Genomic DNA, 26,488 nt, shown 5'->3' with positions numbered 1-26,488 from the left:
GAAGCAACAGAAATATTTTGAGTCTCTAAAATAGAAACCAGTTTTTTACTTGACAGCCAAGTGGGTGAAAGCATTCCTTTCACTTCACACGTTTGTTCTCGTCTATCCCAAAGAATGTTAATAAATGTTTCCTCCCTCTCGTCCTGTCCTTCTGTCAGAACTATGGAGACTTTCCATTTCGTTCTGAAGGAATGCCTGCCTAGAAGGAAAGGTGTTCATTTTTTTCAGAAAATTTGGGATTAAATTACAAATAAGCATCAAGAATACCAAGACTGATAAATAGCAAAAAAAATCACCTAGATGCAGGAAAAGATTAGAATAATGTACACCTTTGGAGTTACATAGACTGGTCAAATTAACTTGATCCAACATATCTACAAGTACTTGTTGCAAACACTACCTGCCAGTCAGTTGACACATTTTGCATTTACCAGAAATAATCCTCAATAGAAGAGGCAAGGATGGACTTTCCTGACCTTCATCCTGACAACATCACATTAATGTTTGTGTAACTACTGCTAGTTAAGTTATTGGTTTCATCTATTGTACTTTCCTTTGAGTTTTCTACACTGAAATTAATATTGTGCTTTTAACAATGTTTGTAAACTTTAGTTTGAAGGTCATGTCAGCTTTTTGCACAACAAGTTTTAACATTTTCAAACACATTCAATCACTGAAAATGGAACAGGTTGACATTTCAGCATCAACCAGGTAAGTGATCAGTGACCAGGTAAAGGAAAAGGACAATCAGGTTCTCTACACATTAAGGAATCACAGAATCCTTACAGTGTGGAATGTAGCCATTCAGACCACTGAGTCCACACTGACCCCCTGAACAACATCCTATCCAGACCTACCCCCTTTATCTCTGTAACCCCTGCATTTCCCATGGCTAATCCACATAGCTTTTTTAGCTTGCACCATCCCTGGATACTATGGGCAATTTAGCATGGCCAATCATCTGACCTGCACATGTACTGTGGAAAGAAAACTGGAGTATCCAGAGGAAACCCACGCAAACACTTCAGCCCCAGGGCATCAATGTGGACTTCAACAGTTTCCTCATTTCCCCTTCCCCCACCTCGCTCTAGTTCCAAACTTCCAGCTCAGCACTGTCCCCATGACTTGTCCTACCTGCTTATCTTCTTTTCCACCTATCCACTCCACCCTCCCCCCGCCCCTGACCTATCATCTTCATCCCCTCCCCCACTCTCCTATTGTACTCTATGCTACTTTCTCCCCAACCCCCACCCCCCTCTCATTTATCTCTCCACTCTGCAGGCACCCTGCCTCTATTCCTGATGAAGGGCTTTTGCCCGAAACGTTGATTTTACTGCTCCTCAGATGCTGCCTGAACTGCTGTGCTCTTCCAGCACCATTGATCCAGAATCTGGTTTCCAGCATCTGCAGTCATTGTTTTTACCTAGTAGACAGCAAGTCAACTCATGCTTCTTAGTCTAGTCAGGTTGAAAGTAAAATGAGATAGCAAAGTTATGAAAATAAAAATAAGAGCAAAGAATACCTACAGTGCAGCTGATTGTGTTCACATTCAACTCTTGTCACAAAGATTAGGAATTCAGGGCCATGTAGTTTGACTGGAAAGCTCTCTCAAAGCAACACAAGCACTATCACCTATTTCTGATCTAAAATATTTGCCTTGACCAATAGGTCTAGCTATTGGATAAAGAACCAATGTTAGATGAACATCGAGCACAAAAAAGCATTTCCAAACTGGTGCAATTTGCTGCAGGAAGTCCAATTATCATATATCATTTACTTATAGTTATATGTGTGAAATGAGACAACTTCTTAAATGCCTTAAATACCCAGAGAAAAGATTTTAAATTGTAAGTATGTAAGTTAGATCGCTGAGCTGGAAGGTTTGTTTTCAGATGTTTCATCACCATGGCGACATGGTGGCTCAGTGGTTAGCACTACTGCTTCACAGCACCAGGGACCTGAGTTCAATTCCCACCTCGGGTGACTGTCTGTGTGGACTTTGCACATTCTCCCTGTGTCTGTGTGGGTTTACTCCGGGTGCTCCAGTTTCCTCCCACAATCCAAAGATGTGCAAGTCAGGTGAATTGGCCATGATAAAATTGTCCATAGTGTTAGGTACATTAGTCAGGGGTAAATGTTGGGGTATGGGTGGGTTGCTCTTCGGAGGGTTGGTGTGGACTTGTTGGGCTGAAGGGCCTGCTTCTATACTGTAGGAAATCTAATCATCTAATCTAATGACTAGTAACATCATCAATTAACTAGTCACAGTGATGAAATGTCTGAAAACAAACCTTCCAGCTCAGTGAGATAACTTACATACTTGTCATCAACCTGAACTACAAATCTTCTCAAAAATTGCTGATTTCAAATTGTATTCATGAAGTCACAGATATTAATCCCATGCTGTCACTCCTGTCATTACTTTTACATATCATACAGTCATGGATATGTACAACAAAGAAACAGACACTTTGATCCAACTTGTCCATGCCAACCAGATTTCCAAACCTAATCTCACCCCATTTGCCAGCAATTGGCCCATATCCCTCTAAACCTTTCCTGTTCATATACCCATCCAGATGCCTTTTAGATGTTGTAATTGTACCAGCTTCCTCTGGCATCTCATTCCATACACGCACCACCCTCTGCATGAAAAGGTTGCCCCTTAGTTACTTTTTAAATTTTTCCACTTTCACCCTAAACTATTGTTCTTGACTCCCTACCCTAGGGAAAAGACCTTGTCTATATACCCTGTTCATGCCCGTCATGATTTTGTAAACCTTGCTAAGGTCATCCTTCAGCCTTCGACCCTCCAAGGAAAACAGACCCAGCCTATTCAGCCTCTCTCTACAGCTGAAACCCTCCAACCCTGGAAACAGCCTTGTGAATCTTTTCTGAACCTTTTCAAGTTTCATAACATTTACCATTTATCTCGTATACAATACATTGTTTTGGTAGATTTAGGAGTTCATGCGCTGGTGTCTCAGTGTTATCTAAAAGGATCAAAAACAGAATTTGCTGGAAAAACAAACTGAAAGCAGAGTTAATGTTTCAGGTTCAATTTCTATTCTTGTGTCTGATTCCCTGAATCCACATTTCTTTTGGTTTTTCATTCAAAGGATTCCTACCTTCACACTTGTTCTAGACAGTTGTCTGATTCCAAATAAATTAATTGTGAAAGTTTATTCACCGCCATCAAGACATCTTCCACAGTCCCATTGGAATCAGGCACACAGAGACTTTATATCCCAGGGCAGGACAGCCTATTGGAGAGGCAGTGATATAAGGCCAACTGTGCAACTGTGTATAAAGTATTTCAGGAAACATTTAGGATAATGTTTTCAGCATGAAGTTTTCCTTTATCTACATTGCACATGAAAATGAATCAATTGTTTCCTTCCAGCAGAAACATTACAAATTGTGGCTTGTGGGGAGATCCATCATTTTGGGTATCATCTCCTATGCAATTATTTAATGGAGCCAATCCAATAATGCAGGAAAATAAATGCCTTGGCTAAACCAATCATGAACTACTAAAACTTAACAATTAATAATGTACCTCCAACATATTTATATTCCTTCTACAAATCTGCTGTAGAACCCTTCAGTACACAACTGTATTCAGAAGTGAACTGTTGGTGAAGTTAAATAGTATCTTACAGTAAAGATTACAGTAGCAACTATTTTCTCAATTGCCTCAAACTTCATATTTTGAATATTAAAACTCTTTAGTATTAACAACCAAAATAAATGTTGTTTCTGGAGAAAAGGTTCAGAAATGGACTGCCTAATAAATGGAAAAATGTTTAGTTTCTCTGAAAAATATTGCCTAAATCCAGTCCTGCCTAACCATACGATTGAAATCCTTGCCTCCTGAAGACAGAACTCAAAAACAAATTTCCATTGCTACCTCCCATGTTGTGATATGAACAACCTGTAATATAATTTTAAAGCAAAATGCTGTGGATGCTACAATTCTGAAATAAAACGTAAGTGCTGAAAAACTCAGGAGGCTGAACTCTGCTACACACTCTGTCTTGATTTCATAAAATAATTAACAGAAAGTCTATCAATAGCATGACACGGTTATGCCTTTAAAGGCCATCTGAATCCAACTTGAATGTGAATTTAAATATTTTGCTGAGCCTGCGAACAGTTTCAAGAAAATTTGTTCTGGTAACTGAGATTCCACAATATGGTCATCATGTAAGGCTGGGATTGAAGTTTGCTGTCACTGTTCTGATGACAATAGGTTCACCACAAACTCACTCATGATGAGGTGAAGGGAGAAAATTAAAATGTTCTCCTACCTATTCCACCAAAAACATAGTTTAAAAAGTTGATTTTGTTTTTGATCTCCTGTTCATTATATTCAATGTTAATTCTAATTGGTGTTCAGAATCTTGCATATTCCAAGGAGAAGGATGGTAACTGTCTGTTTCGTGTTGCATTAGTTGTTTGTTTTATTGTCTTAACCCAAGCAGTTAACTCTTTGTCCTCCTTCCTACATTTTAAGTATAAATTAGTTCACATGCTCAGCTTTACTCTCAATCTCATGCTGATTTGTCTGCCTTTGTGCATTTTCTTTATTTTCTACTCGCTCTGCTCTCTCTTCAACCTTTGGGCGTTTTCAGCCAAGTTATGGTTGTCCAGAATGCAAGGTAGTGTTTGCTTTTTCCTTCTGCTTGTAATTTTTGCTTAGCAGATCTTTACACAAGTGTTACAAACAAAGTCTGCTGGACTGACTTTAGAGCTGCATTTCTTTACACATTTGTATCAGGCTCTGTGGCATAACAAGCACTGTTTGTTCACTTTACTAACCAATAATTCTCTCGATAATTGCTTGATACTTGAAAAGAAGAATACACCTCTAAAGTGAGTCATTTCCTGAGTATAAATGAAACATGGTGATCTGATTGTTCATTCTTGGATATTTAGAAATTATTCATTTTCATGGAAATGATGCAATACATTAATAGAAAAGCACTTCCAATTTTTTGCCTTCATTACCCATATTTTGTGCTTCTTCTGCTTTTAGTCTGCAGGTTATAGCGAAACCTAGCTCTAAATATAAATGTATAGAAATTTGCATTTTCAGTCAAATCAGACTGTCACAGATCTTCTATCAGATCAAGCTGCTTTCTAGATTTTCGTATTATAGCAGATATGGAGGAATGTTGACTGTATGTCATGAACACTCAGAACTGAAATTTTCCCTTACATTGTTTACAGTTCATTGAGTCTTAAACCTTACAATGTCGTGTTGTCTTCTTAAATGAAGAATTGAATCTTAAAATGTATAAATCAAATTGAAATCTTGTAAGCTGTCAATACCTGAATATGTAACAATGTTTTCTTTCTGAATAGTTAAATATTCTAAGGTCATATTTCAGTAAGTGAGCATACAATATGGGTAATTAAAATTAATTTAAAAATTGAATTTTTTGTGAAAGGTCTGTTTCCATGCTGTATAATTCTATGATACACCAGATGCATACACATTGCTATTAAATATGCATTTACAGTACGCACTAGATGAAATTTGACAATTCACCCTTTCAGTTTTGAGTCCTGCGGTATACAAAACAAAGCACGTGGCTCACTTCTAGCTTTAAAATCATTCAGAATATTTACAAGTAACTTGGCTTTATTTCCAATTTTTTTTATCTTGACCTGCTTCAGTTGTGTTCCTGGGATTTGGAGAGGACTTTTCTTCATATTGTAATCTAATTGATGGCTTGGATGTAAAGCAGATCCAAAAGATTTATAGTACCCTGTGTATCTTCTGATCTTTTTATTTGACTAATGTACTTAGATTGTGGACTACAATGACAACTCCTCCCATAATGCATCCACGGTGCATGTCAACAGCAGATTAATCAATATTTGAAATTAGTACAATTAATGTGCTGACAGCAATTGTTTGCTTTTCGCACCAGATTATAAACTGTGCACTTCCTGTACAAATGGTAAACATTCCCTTTTAGAATTGTTATCACTGTAGTGTCAGTTTTTGTGTTTTGTGTACTGCGAAAACAAGTTAAGGAACTGAACTAAAATTGGCAGACCAATATGGTGAATATGAAAAGCTGAATATTAGAATTCGTATCATGTAATCTTAAACAACTTGCTAAACAAAATACCACAAGTTGATTCCAAATTTATCCATTTTCATTTGTTGTTTTTATTTCATAGAAGTTTTTAAGGAATAAAAGAAAATGGAAATACTGTCAACTAGCTTTTTTCAAATGAAAATTGCATTTCTATTCATAAGGTGCATGGCAATAAAACGGGTTAACAGGTTTTGGGGTAGATGTTGACTTTTGTGACCATAAAATCAATGACAGAGTTCTAATAGTTCATTTCACAACTTTTCAGATTTCAAAACCTTGCTGCTGATTTGCTGTCACCTATCTTAGAATATTGCAAATCAACATCATCTTGACAAATGTTTCAGTTTATCAAACATTTGGTGTATGATGGTATAATAAAGATTTGAATATATCAAGTGTTAAATCAGGACACTCTCATTTAAGAGATGATATTCTATTTTCTTGGCTTGCCTATTTTCAAATATTCAAATTACAACAAGCTTTATCTTTAGGTAACAGTGCTTCAGTTTGTGTCAGCTGGCATAATTCAAGATTATTTCTTCTGTCAAACACAATTCCAATTTTCTCTTCAGTGATTCTTTCCAAACAACAATAAACTTCCAGTCAATCTCCTTTGATTGGGAAAGTAAGTGAATGAAGTCAAGATTTACCACATTCATTCGTACTCAAACATGTTTTGACCAATTATAGTTCGTTATCATCGTAGTTTACCTTTGTCAGATATTTGGAGCAGGAATTTGACTTTTTGAATAGGTTGAGAGTACCAAACCTATCATACTGGTCAAAGGACAGACAGGATCTCAATTTGGAGGGCCAGTTGGAGGCTATCAACATGAAAGGAGCTGCAGGCTGCTGCTACGGAGAGGCCATCTCCACCATGTCTGTACAACATTTTTAACTCAAACTCTAGCTATAATATTTTCCATCTCTACCAGTGTTGCATCTGCGTAATAGTTGTTTAATGTAGTTTGCTGGCACTGATCCTCCTTTGTCTTTGCTTTGTCTTTGGAGTATCTAGTGATTACTGATGAACGATGTACCACGAGAGAGTATTTATAGAAGAAGCATTGCTCTAAGATAATAATAAAGTTTATTGAGTAATAGCAGTAGCACCACTTCATTTGGTCAGGTATAATCATGAGGACATTAGGCAGCTGGAACAGAAATATCTCCTCCCTTTGAAAACCTGAGTCAAACACCTTGTTTCAGAACAAAGACTGTGTATAATATCAGTAGAAAAGGTGGAGTCAATGTAATATGAACATTTAACACCTTCAGAACCATTGCCATATGCAACAGTGATTGCAACTGTGAGGCCACTATTATCATAGATCATAGAAAAGTACAGCACAGAACAGGCCCTTCGGCCCACAATGTTGTGCCGAGGATTATTCCTAATCTAAAATAAAATAACCTAACTTACACACCCCTCAACTCACTGCTGTCCATGTGCGTGTCCAGCAGTTGCTTAAATGTCCCTAATGACTCTGCTTCCACCACCACCACTGGCAATGCATTCCATGCATTCACAACTCTCTGCAAAAAGGATCTACCTCTGAGATCTCCTCTAATATCTTAAAATGATTATCCCTCATGCCAGTCAATCCTGCCCTGGGGAAACGTCTCTGTCTATTGACTCTATCCAAGCATCACATTTCCTTGTATATATCGATCAGGTCTCCTCTCTTCCTCCTTCTCTCCAGAGAGAGAGGTCCAAGCTTAGTCAACCCGTCTTTGTAAGACAAGCCCTGCAGTCCAGACAGCATCCTGGTAAACCTTCTTTGCACCCTCGCCAAAGCCTCCGTATCTTTCCTATAGTCGGGTGACCAAAACTGGACACAGTATTCCATGTGTGGTCTCACCAGGTTCTTGTAGAGCTGCAGCAAAACCTCACAGCTCTTAACTTGATTTTAATGAAAGCCAAAACACCATATGCTTTCTTAACAATCCTAGCCACTTGGGTGGCAATTTTGAAGGATCTGTGCACTTGAACACCGAGATCCCTCTGTTCCTCCACACTGCCAAGAATCATGTCTTTAATCCTACATTCATCATTCAAGTTTGACCTTCCAAAATGCATCACTTTGCATTTGTCCAGGTTGAACTCCATCTGCCATTTCTCAGCCCAGCTCTGCATCCTTTGCCATGCTGCAGCCTGCAATAGCCCTCTATATTATCGACGACACCTCCAACCTTTGTGTCATCTGCAAATTTACTAACCCACCCCTCAACCTCCTCATCCAAGTCATTTATAAAAACTACAAAGAGAGGAGGCCCAAGAACAGACCCCTGCGGGACACCACTCATCACTGACCTCCAGGCAGAATACTTTCCATTCTCAACCACTCTCTGCCTTCTGTCAGCCAACCAATTCTGAATCCAGATAGCCAAATCTCCCTGTATCCCATACCTCCTAACTTTATGAATGAGCCTACCATGGGGAACCTTATCAAATGCCTTGCTGAAGTCCAAATACACCACATCCACTGCTCAACCTTCGTCAACCTGCCTTGTCACCTCCTCAAAGAACTCAGTAAGGTTTGTGAGGCATGACCTGCCATTCACAAAGCCATTCTGTCTGCCTTTAATCACGCTATGTTTTTCCAAATAGTCATAAATCATATCCATCAGAATTCTTTCCAAAACCTGGCTGACCACAGACGTGAGACTGACTTGTCTGTAATTGCCAGGGAGTTCCCTATTCCCCTTCTTGAAAACAGGAACAACATTTGCCTCCCTCCAATCTTCTGGTATGACTCCTGAGGAGAATAAGGAAGCAAAGATCTTCGCCACTGGCTTAGCAACCTCCTTTCTCACTTCCAGAATAAATCTGGTCTGGCCCTGGAGACTTATCAATCTTAATGTTTGCCGAAATTTCCAGCACATCAACTTCACCAATCTTATCTGTTCAAGCCTGTTTCCCAGTTCCTCAAAGTTCTCATTCACAACAAGGTCCCTTTCCTTGGTGAAAGCCGAAGCAAAAAATCATTGAGGGTTTCCCCTATCTGCTCAGACTCCATGCACAAGTTCCCTACGCTTTCCCTGGTCGGCCCTACCTTCTCCCTGATCAATCTCTTATTCTTTATGCATAAGTAAAATGCCTTTGGGCCTAATCCTTCTTGCCAAGCCTTTTTCGTTCCCCTTCTGGCTCTCCTCAGTCCATTTCTGAGCTCCTTTCTAGTCAGCCTGTAGTCCTCTCAAGCTGTACTGGATTCTTGCTTCCTCCACCTTATGTAAGCTGCCTTCTTTCTTTTGGCAAGAAGCTCCTCTGTTCTTGTCATCCAAGGCTCCTTAATCTTACCCCTGTCTCAGAGGAACAAATTTGTGCATCACTCACAACAATTGCTCCTTGTGGAGATGGAGCTCCTCCACTGGATAACCTGTGGTCACATATCTGGCACATAGATAGAGTGACCTCAGAGTCAAGCTGAGTTGTTGATCCCCCATTCTACCAATGGGAGGCTGGTCCCATTCAGCTGGCTTAGACAATTCAGAAGAGTGGGAGGGTTGGTCTATAGACCAACTGGAAATACCAATTGGAGTTGGAATAGGACATTGAGCCCCTGAATCTGTTCTACCATTTGATAAGATCGTTGCTGATCTGATTGTGGCATTAAATCTAATTTCCTTTATACTTATTTACATCTTGTAACATGTGACACCCTTGTCAATCAAGAGCTACCTAATCTATCCTGCAATATGTTCAATGACTACACCTCTGCTGCTCTGTGAAAGAGAATTCCAAAGTTTGATGATCCTGTGAGAGAAAATTGACATTCTTCGAGGAAATCATATAAGGGTTAGGTAAAGAGAAAATCAGTGGATGGGCTGTCCATAAGAAGACACGTCAAAGACTATTTCTGAGAATAAAAGCTCATGATACAGGATGCAGGATATTAGCATGGACAGACAATTGGCTGGCTAACAGAAAATATTTGGCATAAATGGATAATTTTCTGGCTGGCAAAGTGTAACAAGTGATGTACCACTGGGATCAGTGTTGAGGCCTCAACATTTTACAATTTTTTAAAAATTAATTGGGTGAAGGGACCAAAAGCATGGTAGTTATATTTGCTGGTGACACCAAGATAGATAGGAAAGTAAGTTGTGAAGAGGACATAAGGAGGCTAGAAAAGGACATGACAGAGTTCAGTGAGTGAACAAAGATCTTCCAAGTGCCATTTCATATGGAGAAAGGTGAAATTTTCAGTTTTCACGGAAAGGATAGAAAAGAAGCATTTATCTAAATGGTGAAAGATGCAGAGGGACCTCAGCTTTCTACTGCATGAATCACAAAAGATTAGTATATACCTTCCACTAGAAGTTAGGAAACCTAATGGAGTTTTAGGTCTACAATACAGAACAAGGCTCTTGAACCCATCTAGTCTGTGCCAGTCAAAAACAAGAACCTAATTGTTCTAATCTCCTTTTCCAATATTTGGCCCCATAGCCTTGTATGACTTGGCATTGAAAGTATAATTCTAAATACTTAATGTTACGAGGGTTTCTGCTTTTACCACGCTTTCATGTCATGAATTTCAGATACCCAGTATCCTCTGGGTGAAAAGGTTTTTCCTCACATCTCTTCTAAACCTCTGCCCCTTACCTTAAATCTATGTCCCCTGGTTATTGCCCCTCCACCAAGGGGAAAAAATCCCTCTTGTGTATCCTTTCTATGCCCTCATAAGTTTATACATATAAATCAAGTCCTATCTCAGTCTTCTCTTAATGGAATGTTTGCATCGATTATTAAATGCAAAAGCAGATAGATTATACTTCAGTCATTCACAACACTTGTGAAACTACATCTGGAGTTCTGTGTATAGTATTGGTAGCCTTTTAAGGAAGGATGTAAATTTATTGGAAGCAGTTCAGAATATGTTAACTGTAGTATGACTTGGAATGGGCAGGTTTCTTATTAGATATTGAACAAATTAATCTTGTATCTACTGAAGTAAAGAAATTTCAGAGATGACTTGATTGGAGTATAAAAGATCTTGAGGGTTGTTGTGAAAAGGATGTTTTCATGTTTAGGTTAATATAGAATAGAGGTTGTTTTTCTTAAAACATACAACCTATTAATGACAGAGATGAGATTTTCTTTCTAAAAGTCATGAGTATTTGGAATTCTTGAATATTTTGAAAGCAGAAGTTTGTAGATTTTATTGTTAAACAGTGTGGTGACTTGTTATTAGGAGAAGGCATGAATATGGATGAATCAGCTGAGCTCTGATCCTATTGAATGGCTTTAGCAGCTGAGTGACCTACTCCTGTCCCTGATTTGTATGTTTATATCTTTTCTGAGTGTTATGAACAATCCCCTTAAATACCTGTCTTTTCATTGTTTGATCTGTTTTCCAACTTCATTTTGCCATCATTGTCTTAGTAATTTTGTCATTTCATTTATTTAAGGTTAGATGGATATTTGCACATGCAAATTAATACAAAATCAATTACTATTCCTCACTGACAGCTGTGTATTTTCTCATTTACTCAACTCATCCAAATCACTCTGAAATCTCTTTATTTCCATCTCACCACTCAAAATTTGTCTTAGTTTGTGTCATTAACAGACTTGAAAATATTTCATTTAATTTCTTCATTCAAATCATTAATAATGTGAATAGCTGGGGCCCCAAGCACTTATTCATGTGGTACTCCACTTGTCGAGCCTTCCACTGACTTATCTATTCCTATTCTCTGTTTCCTGTCTGCTAACCAATTTCTAATCCATACTGGTATATCATCACCAATCTCATGTGCTCCAAACTTGTGCACTAACCACTTACATGGTACTTTATCAAAAGCATTCCAGAAGGAATGTTTAAACCAAGGCTATAATGAGGCAAGGTGCTGTTGGCTTGGCCAAATCCAAACTATACATGCATCAACAAGTTACCATTGAAGAAGTGACATTTGATAGCATATAGACAAGACCTTCCATCATCTTGGTAATGCCTGAGAACAAACTAATCAGGTGGTAATTAACCTACTGCGAATCCTCTTGCAAGGATGCCTTCCTTGAAGAAGCTCTCTTCCTCCCTGTACAAGGATTAAGTGAGTCTCTCTCTCACTGCACCCCCCAGGTCATCTCCTCTGCACAGAAACTCTTCAGCTACGTTCTCAAACAGACTCTTCTTCCTAACCTCTCCGCCCCCACCCCACACCGGCCTATCACCCTCACCTTGACCTCCTTCCACCTATCACATCTCCATCGCCCCTCCCCTAAGTCCCTCCTCCCTACCTTTTATCTTAACCTGCCTGGCACCCTCTCCTCACTCCTGATGAAGGGCTTATGCCCGAAACATCGAATTTCCTATTCCTTGGATGCTGCCTGACCTGCTGTGCTTTAACCAGCAACACATTTTCAACTGTGATCTCCAGCATCTGCAGACCTCATTTTTTACCCAGTAATTCACACAGTTGGATTTGTACAGCTCAATGTGCACAAGGTAATACTGGGTAATTTTCTACATTGTCAGGTGGATGCTATTGTTGTAGCTGTACTGGAACAGCTTGGCTATAAGTATGACAAGTTTTGGAGCATAAGTCCTCAGTACTATTGCCTTTCAAATATCCATTCCTTTCATCAATTTCATAATATCACATGGACTTAATCAAATTAGCTGAACACTAGCATCTGTGAGGCTGGAAACCTCAGAAGGGGACCAAAATGGACTACTCACTCAGTTTTTGCACTAACATGTTTGGTTGTGTTATCACTGAGAATGGAGAAATTTCTGGAGATGCCTCTTCCAGTGAGTTACCACCATTATTCATAACTGGGTACAGCAGGACAGTAGAGCTTTGTTCTGATTGGTTGGTTGTGAAATCATTTAGCCATGTCTACTACTTGCTGCTTATGCTGTTTTGCTTGCATATTGTTCCGTGTTGTAGCTTCACCAGGTTGACATCTCATGTTTAGGTTTGACTGATGCAATTTAGTCACCTTGCAGCCATGTTTTTGAAATGGCTAACCAATTTTACGTTTTTATTTCTATTTGTGATGATAAATCATTCACTTTGTTAAGAATGCAATGTGTATTATGAAACATAGCTTTTTGTTTTGTTTTTCTACCATTTTTTAGAAACTCTAGCCTTGTAGCCTCATGTCCCAATACACTATACTCCCTATTATAAATAGAATCCCTACAGTGTGAAAACAGGCCCTTTAGCCCAACATGTCCACACCAACCCTCTGAAGAGTAACCCACCCGGACCCATTCCCCTACATTTCCCCCTGCTTAACATAGTACATTACAGTGCAGTACAGGCCCTTCGACCCTCGATGTTGTGCCAACCTGTCTTAACAATCTGAAGCCCATCTAATCTACACTATTCCATGTACGTCCATATGCTTGTCCGATGACGACTTAAATGTACTTAAACTTGGCAAATCTTCTACTGTTGCTGGCAAAGCATTCCATACCCTTACTACTCTCTGAGTAAAGAAACTACCTCTGACATCTGTCCTATATCTATCACCCCTCAATTTAAAGCCATGCCCTCTCGTGCTCGCCGACACCAGACTTGGAAAAAGGCTCTCCCTGTCCACCCTATCTAACCCTCTGATTTTCTTATATGTCTCTATTAAGTCACCTCTCAACCTTCTCTCTAACGAAAACAACCTCAAGGCCCTCAGCCTTTCCTCGTAATACCTTCCCTCCGTACCAGGCAACATCCTAGCAAATCTCCTCTGCACCCTTTCCAAAGCTCCCACATCCTTCATATAATGTGGTGACCAGAACTGTACACAATACTCCAAGTGCGGCCGCACCAGAGTTTTGTACAGCTGCAGCATAATCCCATGGTTCTGGAATTCAATCTCTCTATTAATAAAAGCTAAAACACCTTATGCCTTCTAAACAACCCTGTCAACCTGGGTGGCAACTTTCAAGGATCTGTGTACCTGGACACCGAGATCTCTCTGCTCATCTACACTACCAAGAATCTTACCATTAGCCCAGTACTTTGCATTCCGGTTACTCCGACCAAAGGGAATCACCTCACACTTGTCCGCATTAAACTCCATTTGTCACCTCTCAGCCCAGCTCTGCAGCTTATCTATGTCTGTCTGTAACCTACAACATCCTTCGTCACTATCCACAACTCCACCGACCTTAGTGACGTCCGCAAATTTACTAACCCACCCTTCTACGCCCTCATCCAGGTTGTTTATAAAAATGACAGACAGCAGTGGACCCAACACAGACCCTTGCGGTACACCACTAGTAACTGGACGCCAAGATGAACATGTTCCATCAACTACAACCCTCTGTTTTCTTTCAGCAAGCAATTACTGATCCAAACTGCTATATCTCTCACGATCCCATTCCTCCGCATTTTGTACAATAGCCTCCTGTGGGGAATCTTATCAAATGTCTTGCTGAAATCCATATACACCACATCAACCGGTTTCATTTCCTGTTTGGTCACCTTCTCAAAGAATTCAATAAGGTATGTGAGGCCTGACTTACCCTTCACAAAACCTTGCTGACTATCCCTAAACAAATTAATATTTTCTAGACGATTATAAATCCTATCTCTTATAGCCTTTTCCAACATTTACCAACAACTGAAGTAAGGCTCACTGGTCTATAATTACCAGGATTGTCTCTACTCCCCTTCTTGAACAGGGGATTCACATTTGCTATCCTCCAGTCTTCTGGCATTATTCCTGTAGACAATGATGATTTAAAGGTCAATGCCAAAGGCTCGGCAATCTCCTCCCTGGCTTCCCGGAGGATCCTAGGATAAATCCCATCCGGCCCAGGGGACTTATCTATTTTCACACTCTGCAGGATTTCTAATACCTGTTCCTTGTGAACCTCCACCTCACCTAGTCTAGTAGCCTGTATCTCAGTATTCTCCTTGACAACATTGCCATTTTCAGGAGTGAATACTGTCGAAAAGTAATCATTTAGTGCTTCCCCTATCTCCTCTGACCCCACACACAACTTCCCACTACTATCTTTGATGGTTAATGCACCTAACCAACACATCCCTAAACACTTTGGGCAATTTAGCATGGCCAACCCACCTGACCTGCACATCTTTGGATTGTGAGAGGAAACTTGAGCACCCGGAAGAAACCTACGCAGACATGGGGAGAATGTGCAAACTCCACACAGACAGTTGCCCAAGGCTGGATTCAAACTCAGGTTCCTGGTGCTGTGATGCAGCAGTGCTAACCGCTGAGCCACCATGTCGCCCTAATTCAGATATTCAGGTTATCCTTACATTTATCGCTAACATTTTCCATCCTGGCCCATTCCCTTTAGTTCCTTATCCATCTCTATTAATGTTCTCTGTACTGTTCCAGTTGTTGAACTCTCCCAGAACACTATTCATAGCATAAGAGGGAGGGCCTCCTGATTGTGGGTCACCTCATTGAATGACTGTCTATCACAAGTCTCCTCCTAATCTCACCTCCGAGATGATGATGTTTGGGCAATAGGGTGCTAGATAACTGCCGGGCTGAGCATAGGCAACATATTATGCCCCCATAACTGCCTCCATTCTCCACCTCCTATCAGGGCAAAACTTCAGCCGTTAGTACCTATATTTTTTCATATTTTGTTCAGCAAACAGTTGGAAAATCCTTTTACTCATATGTTTTACTTGCAATTATTTCTGTGAAAATGTTGATATGAGTATAAAGTATTATTTTGTTTTCACGAAAATCAATGACCTGAGGAAAATACCAATCCCTGCGTCTGATATTCTGGAGAGAATTTACATTTTATTAAAATCTGGAAAATTTCAAATATAAATTTGTGTCATATTAGTTAATTTCAATTCAACATACATTAAAAGGTTGGAAAATAGATTTTATTTAGTGTGCTAACTTGAAAAGCTTAAACATTTTAGAATCATTTTTGTCACATTTTATAATAATATAAGATGAATAGAGCCCATTCCCACTGTTCTGCAATGAGAAAATGCTATAAGACTCTCAGGCAATGTGGGGATGTATATATATTGAGTTCAAGACTTAACTGGAGTTTCCACATGGCCTTGCAAAGAAGGGTCAGACATTACTTTCCTGACCAATGTCAGAGAAATAAGAAGGAGCTTGATTGAAGTTGAAAACTGGAATTCAAACTCATGATTCTGCGTCCCCAGGCTAGCTGCAGAGCTGACCTATCTGAAGTTGCCCAGAAACTGTCTACTTTGTGCCCAGTGTTAATCATGTCTTGGATTCCTGAAAGCGTTTTAAATAGCATTCCAGCATTGTCATAGAGAGACTGAACGAACATTTCCATGTGTTGTATTTTTGAAGAGGATATACGAGTTACCCCATTTCACCCCACCTGGAGTGTTATGTTCAAGTCTTTGACACCGTTATGGCTTCAGACTTTACAAATAAGGTGATTTTACCTGAATCCTGCAGATTTTGGCAGGATCGGTACCAGAAGTCACCAACAGATATTTGAAATAGGTTTGCAAGTCTGTCTGCCTCATCCTATTTTGTCTTCATGCTATTCCCTTCAAGTTTTATCAGAGACATATTGACATATTGACCTTCTGGATCACTGATAGTGAAATGCTTTCCGGTGAGGGTTAAAACCAGACTGGTCTTACACTCTGCTATGACTCTTCTCTGTCCAAGTAATGAGTCGATCTTCATGTATGGTCAATGTCCTTATAGACAATCAATCTAAGATTTCCAACCCAGAAAAGGAATTCTATAACCTTTACACTGACCGGCCATTGTCTTGAGTATAAAATTAATATAGTATTGTTCATGAGTTTGCATCCATCACCTCCCAGGAATACAAGGGAATCAAGAGACCAGTATGAAAGAGGATCTTAAAAAATATTTGGAGTAAAATAACATAGTTGTGGAGAAATTAATGGCATTGCAAGTTGATAATCCCCTGGACCCAATGATTTATATCCAAGGGTGCGAAAGGAGTGATAGTACAGATAGTGGATGAATCGGCGACCATCTTCCAAAATTCTACCGGTTCTGAAACAGCATCAGTAGGTTGAAAATGCCAGTCCATTGGATAGCAAAGGGCAGAAAGAGAAAATGGTGAACTCCCTTTTATAATAAAAACAAAATCCTTCCAATTTCCATCCTTCTCTCATCTTCACCTGGTCCTCGCTGACTTCTCTTCCATTCCTTGATGTCACTATTTCCATTTCTGAGGATAGGCTGACCACTGACTCCTACAGTTATATTGATTACCTTTTTCTTCATCTTGTTTCCTGCAAGGATTCCTTGCCATTTAGCTATTATCTCATTAACTGGTAAAATATATTTGTTCCTGTGTCTTATCATCTTATTCCATCCTCCCAGTTTCACCATTTCTGTTGCATCTGTTCTGATGATGTCGCCTTTTACAGGGGTATCTCTGAAATGGCCTCAATAATTTTCCTCAACTGATGGTTCCCTCCCTCCCTCTGTGGTTGACAGCACCCTCAGGTATGGGCAGAAGTGGGTACTGCAGGTACTGGAGATCAGAATCAAGATTAGAGTGGTTTTGGAAAAGCACAGCAGGTCGGGCAGTTTCCGAGGAGCAGAAAAAAATCAACGTTTCTGGCAATAGCCCTTCATCAGGAATAAAGTCTCATTCCTGTTGAAGGGCTTTTGCCAGAAATGTTGATTTTTCCTGCTCCTTGGATGCTGCCTGACCTGCTGTGCTTTTACAGCACCACTCTAACCTTGACACAGCACCCTCAAGTATGTCCAACCGACATTCCACACTTCTGCCCTCAGCCTTTCCCCTCCCTCTCAGAACAATAACAGGGCTTCACTTGTCCTTACTTTCTACCCCAATAATCTCAGCATTAAAAGTTCATCCTCTGCCGTTTCCACCACTTCCAGCAAAATACTTGATCATTTTCAACATATCACATTATAACTAGTGGAGTGTTACAAGGAGGTTCAACTATTTGTTACGCATATTAATAATTTGGAAAATAGAACTCATTGTATTATAGCCAAATCTGTTAATGATACAATTAGGAAAGGTAGGAAAGTAAAATGTGAGATGGATAAAAAGAGTTTGCAAACAGATATTGATTAGTTAAGCAAGAGAATGAAATTTTGGTAGATAAAATATAATGTGGAAAAATGTAATTTTGTCAACTTTGGCAGAGAGAATAAAATAGAAGTATATTACTCAAATATAAAGAGGCTGTAGAATACTATTGTCCATAAATCACAAAAGGTTAGAGCAAGTAATTAAGAAGGCAAATGATATGTTAACCTTTATGTAAATCCATCAAATATAAATACAGGGAGTCTTACTACCAGGCATCCTACAAACAAGATTATTGCATACAATTATGGTCTCCTTACTCAAGAAAGGAGATAATAGAGAATGGAGAAACTAATAGAGGAAGTTAGTGGGTGGCACGGTGGCACAGTGGTTAGCACTGCTGCCTCACAGCGCCAGAGACCCGGGTTCAATTCCCGACTCAGGCGACTGACTGTGTGGAGTTTGCACATTCTCTCCGTGTCTGCGTGGGTTTCCTCCCACAGTCCAAAGATGTGCAGATTGCCCATAGTGTTAGGTAAATGTAGGGGAATGAGTGGGTTGCGCTTCGACGGGTCGGTGTGGACTTTTTGGGCCAAAGGGTCTGTTTCCACACTGTAAGTAATCTAAAGTGAAGTCACATGGTGTGCAGGGTGTTCTAGCGAGGTGGATAAAGAACTGGTTGAGCAACAGGAGACAGAGAGTAATAGTTGAAGGGAGTTTCTTGAAATGGAGAAAGGTGACCAGTGGTGTTCCACAGGGGTCAGTGTTGGGGCCACTGTTGTTTGTAATATACATAAATGATCTGGAAGAGGGCACTGTTGGTATGATCAACAAGTTTGCAGATGACATGAAGATTGGTGGAGTAGCAAAAAGCATAGGGGACTGTCAAAGAATATAGGGGAATATAAATAGACTGGAGAGTTGGGCGGAGAAGTGGCAGATGGAGTTCAATCCAGACAAATGTGAGGTGATGCATTTAGGCAAGACTAATTCTAGAGAAATTATACAATGAATGGAACAGCCTTGGGAATCGTTGATGAGCAGAGAGATCTGGGAGTTCAGGTCCATTGTACCCTGAAGGTTGCTGCACAGGTGGATAGAGTGGTCAAGAAGGTATATGGTATGCTTGCCTTCATCGTACGGGGTATTGAGTATAAGAGCTGGCAGGTCTTTAACATAAATTGTACATGACATTGGTTCAGCCACATTTGGAATACTGTGTACAGTTCTGGGCGCTATGTTGCCAAAAGGATGTGGACACTTTAGAGAGGGTGCAGAGAAGGTTTACGAGGATGTTGCCTGGTATGGAAGGTGCTAGCTATGAAGACAGGTTGAGTAGGTTAGGATTGTTTTCATTAAAAAAAAGGAGATTGAGGGGGGACCTGATTGATGTTTACAAAATCATGAAGGGTATACACAGGGTGGATAGAGATAAGCTTTTTCCCAGGGTGAAGGATTCAATAAAGAGAGGTCACACTTTCAAAGTGAGAGGTGGAAAGTTTAAGGGGGATACACGTGGCAAGCACTTCACTCAGAGCATGGTGGGCATCTGGAACGAATTTCCAGCAGAAGTGGTAGAGGCAGGCATGATAGATTCATTTAAGATGCGTCTGGACAGATGCATGAGTAGATGGGGAGCAGAGGGATACAGATGCTTAGGAACTGGGCGACAGGATTTAGACAGTAGATTTGGATCAGCTCAGGCTTGGAGGGCCAAAGGGCCTGTTCCTGGGCTGTAAATTTTCTTTGTTCGTTAGTTGCATTGGAAGCCATTTAGAAAAGATTTATTCAACTCTGAGATGAAGAGGTGCTGTTATGGGGAAATATTGGACAGGTTGGATGTATACCCATGGGAGTTTAGAAGAATGAGACACAATCTAATTGCAATTTATAAGATTCTGAGGGGGCATCACGAGTTAACTGCTGAGAGGAGGTTTCCCCTCATGGGGAAATCTAACATCATGAGGACATAGCTTCAAAATGGGGGTTCTCACTTAAGACAGAGTTTAATGGAAATTTACTCTCTTCGAAAGTTGTCAGTCTTTGAAATTCCCGTCCCTAAAAAAGCAGCAGAAATTGGATCTTCAAATACATTCAAGGCTGAGCTGGACAATGAAGTCAAGGATTATTGGGAACAAACACAAGCATGAAGCTAAGATCACAGGCAGATCAGCCATAATATTATTGAATGGCAGAGAGGCTCAATGAGCCAAATGTCCTACTGCTCCCATTTTTATAATTTCTGATCACTATCATGTTGTCAGCTCACTCGTTCCCTGTGTTACAATTGCCTCCCACAGTTAAAATTCAAAGCTGTGCCAAATGTCATATATTTTCACGGTGTAAAGAGGTCGTTGATTCTTTGGGCAGGGACAGAGGGTAATGTAATTATATCAATTTAATTTTACATGTTTTTACATTTATTTCTTGTAAATGTGAAATTAAATTCTACTAAATAGTTTGGCAGAACATGAATGCCCAAAGTATTAATTACTGAGTTTGGAAAAAATGCAGGCCAAGAACATGAATATCAATATTAGCAATTTTCTTTCAGCAGATATACATTTAAACAGAAATGTTTTTTTGTGTGAGGGTAAGAATTTATTTGGTACTAACATTTGGAGCTCTCTGCATTCTCAGTTTTTAACAGAATTGCTTAATAAAAACTGAAGTTACCCAGGTTAAAATACATGTTTGAATATAATTATTGAATAATTTCAAGAAGAGCTGTCTTTTGTAGATTCATTTCAAGGTAAGATGGGGTATGTATTGCTACTTATGGATGGATGTTTGAGGTGTAGTCTGTTAGCAGAGATTCTAATTCATTTCAATACACATACGTGAAACCAGATGTCTGGTTGCATTTGGACAGTTAAGCAAAATTTATGCCTTTATCTCAGTTCATATTTTTGCAAAAGATACAAGAGACTAAAACAAGATTTCACGAGACAGTCATTACCACGCATTCTTTTCCCATCCATTCTGAAATATTGACATACAAGGCCTTCATTTATAGAATGAGAGAGGAAGTTTTCTTCCTTTCCCCGATTTTTTTCAAATTTTACCAAGTCATGTGCTAAATGATTAATTCAGGCAGCCTGAATTAAACTGGCCTATAATTTCATAATTTCACTTCTGGGAATAACCTTGTCTGTGACAATCAGACACATGTCCTATTGCCTAAAATGGACAGTGTTGGGACGGCAGTGTATGATACCAATTAGTGGACACAGTGTGTCTGCACTGGTGTTTTTATTCAAGTTAATAACATAATAACAAATAGGAATGTTCTCTGTAAATATTCTTATTCGTTTAGTTGAAAGTAAAACAACAGTGTTTAACAACAGGAAATTGACTAATCTATGAACAAGCTTTTGACAGAAATTATTTTAATCCACCCTATTCAATCAATTTGATATAATATTAAATTCTACCATTATGGTGGAAATTCAGCAGCTATAATAATATGTTGCCCAAGATAAGTGTCGATTTTCCATGTAGCTTTGAATACACATTGTTCAGAACAGCAATAAATACACCCGAATGTTACAGTGAGCTTCAAAATTTCACATGCAAGTGCCTAATACACTTTCATCTTTACTATTAGAAAACATATCCTGATACCATTCGAAAACTTAAGCAATGACAATGGTAATAAGCCCTCGTCTCTTAGCTACGTTAGTCTCATCCACTGTAGCAGTTCAAGAAGGCAATTCACCACGGCCTTCTCAAGGGCAACAAAGGTGGGCAAGAAATGCTGGTCCAGCCATCGATGCAACATCCTACGAGTGAATGAATAAAAATTTTGAAAGACATTTGTTCTATAAGTAAAAAAAAGTCAATTTTGAATTCAATTCAGTTGACAAGAATGAAACTGTTCTCAAGACTCTTAAAAAAGCTGAAATTGCAGAGCAGTTTACCATATTTCTATAATTGCTATTGTCCTGAAAGTAAATAACCAGTTCATAACTTCTGATTCATTTAATAATGTGTTATATTTTATAACAGTGTAGAGAACAAACGCAGAACTAAGCACGTGCAGAAAAGCATCAACCCTGAATGGAATCAAACTGTGATTTACAAAAGCATGTCGATGGAGCAGGTAATTCTGTGATTAAGCATCACAACTGATAAACAAAACATTCCTTTCAACAAATAATGCTTGTCGAGATTTGGTGCAGACTCGATAGGTCAAATGGCCTGCTTCTACGCTGTCGTGATTCAATGAGTCTATGAAATAAGGTGAAGTAGGACAATAATCCACATTTTTGGAAAAGGACTGCTCCATGAGGAGTGACTGAATAGACTACAGTGCTGGCAAGGCCAGTTTTTTATTACCCATCTCTAATTGCCCAGAGGGAAGTAAGGGTCAACCATATTGCTATAGGTCATCCGTAAGGCAGATCAGGTAAAGATGGCGCATTTCCTTCCTCAAAGACATGAATGCAACAGATGGCCTTTTAACAACAATTGTTACGTGGGAATCCTCGTCTATCGACATCCTGTAGATAACTATTGATGAGAAACTAGGTCAGAAGTCACATGACACCAGGTTAGTGTCCAACAGATTTATTTCAAATCATCTGACAAAGGAACAGCACTCCAAAAGCTTGTTATTTGAAAAAAAAACTGTTGGACTATAACCTGATGTTGTGTGACTTCTGACCTTGTCTACCCCCCGTCCAACAACATCATGTGCACATTATGAGAAATTGAACTGCTCTCACCATATAAACACAGTCGCTATAAGAGCAGGTCAGAGGTAGTGAACTCTGCAGTAACTTGCCTCCTGAGTCCCCAAAGACTGTCCATGAACTAGAACATACAAGTTAGGTGTGTGATGGAATACACCCCAATTGCCTGCTTGGGTGCAGATCCAACAACACTCAAGAGGCTTTACACCATCCAGGACAAAGTAGCTACCTGATTGGGTCTACATCCACTCCCTCCATCACCAATGCTCAGTAGCAGCAGTGTGTACTATCTACAAGGTGCACTACAGAAATTCAGTAGGATCCTTAGACAGTACCTTTCAATCATGGTCATAACCACCCCAGAAGGACAAGGGTAGCAGATTCATGGAGCACCACCAATTGCAAGGTCCCCTTCAATCCACACACCGTCCTGATATGGAAATACATTGCAGTTCCTTCACTATCTCTGGGTCAAAATCCTGGAATCCCCTCCTTAATGGCATTGTGGGTCTACCTACAGCACATAGACTGTAGTGGTTCAAGACGGCAACTCACTCCCACCTTCCCAAGAACATCTAGGGGCGGGCAATAAATGCTGACCCAGCCAGCAACACCTACAACCCATGAGAGAATAAAAACAGTACTTGACATACCATCTTCCCATTTCCTGCCCTTACCTTAAACCGCAAACTGAAGGCTACTCAAGAACCAATCAGACTATTGTTTCTGGCTGATGGTCTTCATTATTCACAACTGGCCAAAATGCCATAAACCAATCAGGTATTTGTTGCTGACCAAATCTTGGTACCAACCCATCTGCAAACAGCCTCCTCCACTTCTTGAACTGAGCGACAATGTACACACCATTTATAATAAATTTCGGTGAATTAATTTTAAAATCTGCAGCAACTCCCTCCACAATCTTTGGTTCTAAAACCATCCTTTTCTTCATTCAGTCCACAATCAAAGATACAGAAAAAAAACTCATAGAGTTGTGGAGTGATAGAGTCATTAAGTCACATAGCCTCAGCTACTCTCCCAGACAGTATATTGCAAATTGCCACCACCCACCAGGTGAAAAAGCCTTTCCTCACATCCCCATTAAACCTCCTGCCCTGTTAGTCATTAGACATGACCAGTCCAATGATAACTTCCTTCCTCACTATCCATCACAAAACCAATTATTTTATCAGCTGCAATTTTGTTATCACACCCTCTGCATTTAATGATAGAGTTGTAGAGATGCACAGGTCAGGAAAAGATATTTCATTCCATCGTATCTATGCCAGTCAAAAACAACAACCAACTATTCAAATCCTATTTTCCGGTATTTGACCTTGTACGCCTTGGCATTGAAATGTACATCTAAATACTTAAAAGTTATGAGAATTTCTGTCTCTACCATGCCAACATTTCCAGGTTCTTACCATACCCTGGGTGAATTTTCTTTCCCTCACATCTCTTCTAAATTTTCAGCCCCTCACCTTAAATCCATGCCTCAGGTCATCAATCTCTTCAGCAAAAGGAGAAGTTCCAACTTGTAAATACTGTCTATGCCCCTCATAATGTTCTACATCCCAATTATGTCATCCTCAGTCTACTCTGCTCCAGGCAATATGATCTCAGTAGGTCCAATCTCTCTACAAAATGAAAACTTTCCAGCCTGACCAAATTGGCCGCATACCATAAAATTTATTTCATAAGTTCATACATTTTGGGAGCAGAATTAGGGCATTCAGCCCATCGAGTCTGCTCCGCCATTCAATAATGGCTGATATGCTCCTCTCTCCCATTTTCTTGCCTTCTCTCAATAACCCTTCAACCCATTACCAATTAAAAATCTGTCTAACCCCCTCTTAAATTTAGCCACTGCCCCAGCATCCACCAGACATCAGGATAGTGAATTCCACAGATTCACAACCCTCTGGAAGAAGAAGTTTCTACTCAACTCCGGTTTAAATTTTCTTCTCCTTACCCTAAGACTATAATCTCTTGTCCTAGAATGCCCCACAAGAGGAAGCATCTGTTCCACATCTACTTTGTCCATACCTTTTATCATCTTGAATACCTCAATTTGATCTCCCCTCAATCTTCTAAAGTGCAGAGAGTATGGGCCTAAACTGTTCAATTTCTCTTCATACAACAAACCTGTTCATCTCTGGGATCAGGCAAAAGTGAGAACTGCACATGCTGGAGATTAGACTCAAGAGTGTGGTGCTGGAAAAGCACAACAGGTCAGGGAGCATCTGAGGAGCAAGAGAATTGACATATCGGACAAAAGCTCTTAGCCACACATTCAACTGTACTATCATCCTATTTCTGGCCTCACTAGCAGGTGGCACAAGGAGTATTCCCAAGATTATACCCCAGAGGTCATGCTTTCCAATTTTCTACCTGACTTCCTAAATTCCATCTGAAGAACCTCAGTTCTATTTCTGCCTAAGTTGGAGACAAAAACAGTAATTGCTGGAAAAAGCTCAGTAGGTTTGGCAGCATCTGTGGAGTGAAATCAGTGTTAACATTTTGAGTAAAATGACCCTTGCTCTACATATATCATTGGTACTAAAATGGATCACATCTTCTGGCTGCTCCCCCTTTGGAATATCCTGTGCCCACTCAAAGACACCCTTGACTCTGACATCAAGGAGGCAATACACCATCCTTGAGTCTCACTTGTAGTGGGTGAATTTAATTTCCCCAATATATATTGGGACTTCCTTAAGTGTCAGGGTCTTAGATGGAGCCGAATGTGTTAAGTACATCCAGAAGAGTTTCTTAAAATAATATAGATAGTCCAGCTAGGGAAGGGGCCATACAAGATCCGGTATTGGGGAATGAGCCTGGCCAAGTGATCCAAGTTTCAGTTAGGAGCAATGATTATAATTCTGTAAGTTTGAGAAAGCTGTGGAAAAGGAGAAGACTAGTCCAAAGGTGAAAATATGAAATATGAGGAAAGGCCAGTTACAACAGTTTAGGAAATAAAAATCAAACAAGGCCCTTGAGGAGTAAAAAGGAATCTGAAAAGAACTTCAAAAAAGAAATTTAGAGGGCAAGAAGTTGGTCTAAAGAGAATCCTAAGACATTTTATACGTATGTTAAGACCAAGAGGTGAACAAAGGAAAGAATAGGTCCTCTCAAGGTCAAAGGAGTGAACTTATATGTGTAACAAGTTTGAGCTATTGGGAGAGGTTAAATAGGCTGGGACATTTTGTCCCTGAAGCATCAGAGACTGAGGGGGCACCTTTTGGAGGTTTATAAATCATGAGGGACATGGATAGGGTGAATAGCCAAATGTCTTTTCCCAGGTTAGTCCAAAACTCAATGGCATAGGTTTAATGTGAGAGGGAAAAGGTTTATGAGGAAGCTATGGGGCAAACCTTTCATGCAGAAGGTGGTACATATTTGGAATGAGCTGCCAGAGGAAGTTGTGGAGGCAGGTACACTTTTAAAATGGGTACGTGAATAGAAAGGGTGTAGAGGGATATGAGCCAATTGCTGGCAAATGGGACTAGATCAGTTCAGGATATCCAGTCAGCATGGATGAGTTGGACCAAAGAGTCTGTTTCCATGCTGTATAACTCTGTAACACGATGGCTGTAACTGGATGAGGTCCTTAATGATTACTTTGCACAGGTATTCACCAAGGAGCAAGACATGGATGATGATAAGTTTACAGAGGTATTTGTGATAT

At 39.8% G+C, this 26,488-nt stretch overlaps 1 protein-coding gene across 1 annotated transcript in view; it reads left to right on the top strand.

Annotated features, from left to right (window-relative positions):
• The window catches only part of pcloa (piccolo presynaptic cytomatrix protein a), a 577,994-nt gene that overhangs the window by 394,740 nt on the left and 156,766 nt on the right, over nt 1-26,488 (top strand). Inside the window, exons 17-18 of the mRNA XM_060842523.1 lie at nt 4,635-4,661; nt 22,112-22,205. Coding sequence (XP_060698506.1) covers nt 4,635-4,661; nt 22,112-22,205 — 121 coding nt within the window. The remainder of the gene's footprint in view (nt 1-4,634; nt 4,662-22,111; nt 22,206-26,488) is intronic.

This window comes from Hemiscyllium ocellatum, chromosome 23 (assembly GCF_020745735.1).
Source record: "Hemiscyllium ocellatum isolate sHemOce1 chromosome 23, sHemOce1.pat.X.cur, whole genome shotgun sequence".
In the NCBI taxonomy this organism is placed as follows: domain Eukaryota; kingdom Metazoa; phylum Chordata; class Chondrichthyes; order Orectolobiformes; family Hemiscylliidae; genus Hemiscyllium; species Hemiscyllium ocellatum.
Note: the sequence above shows the minus strand (reverse complement) of the source record. Positions and strands in the feature narration are given on the sequence as shown.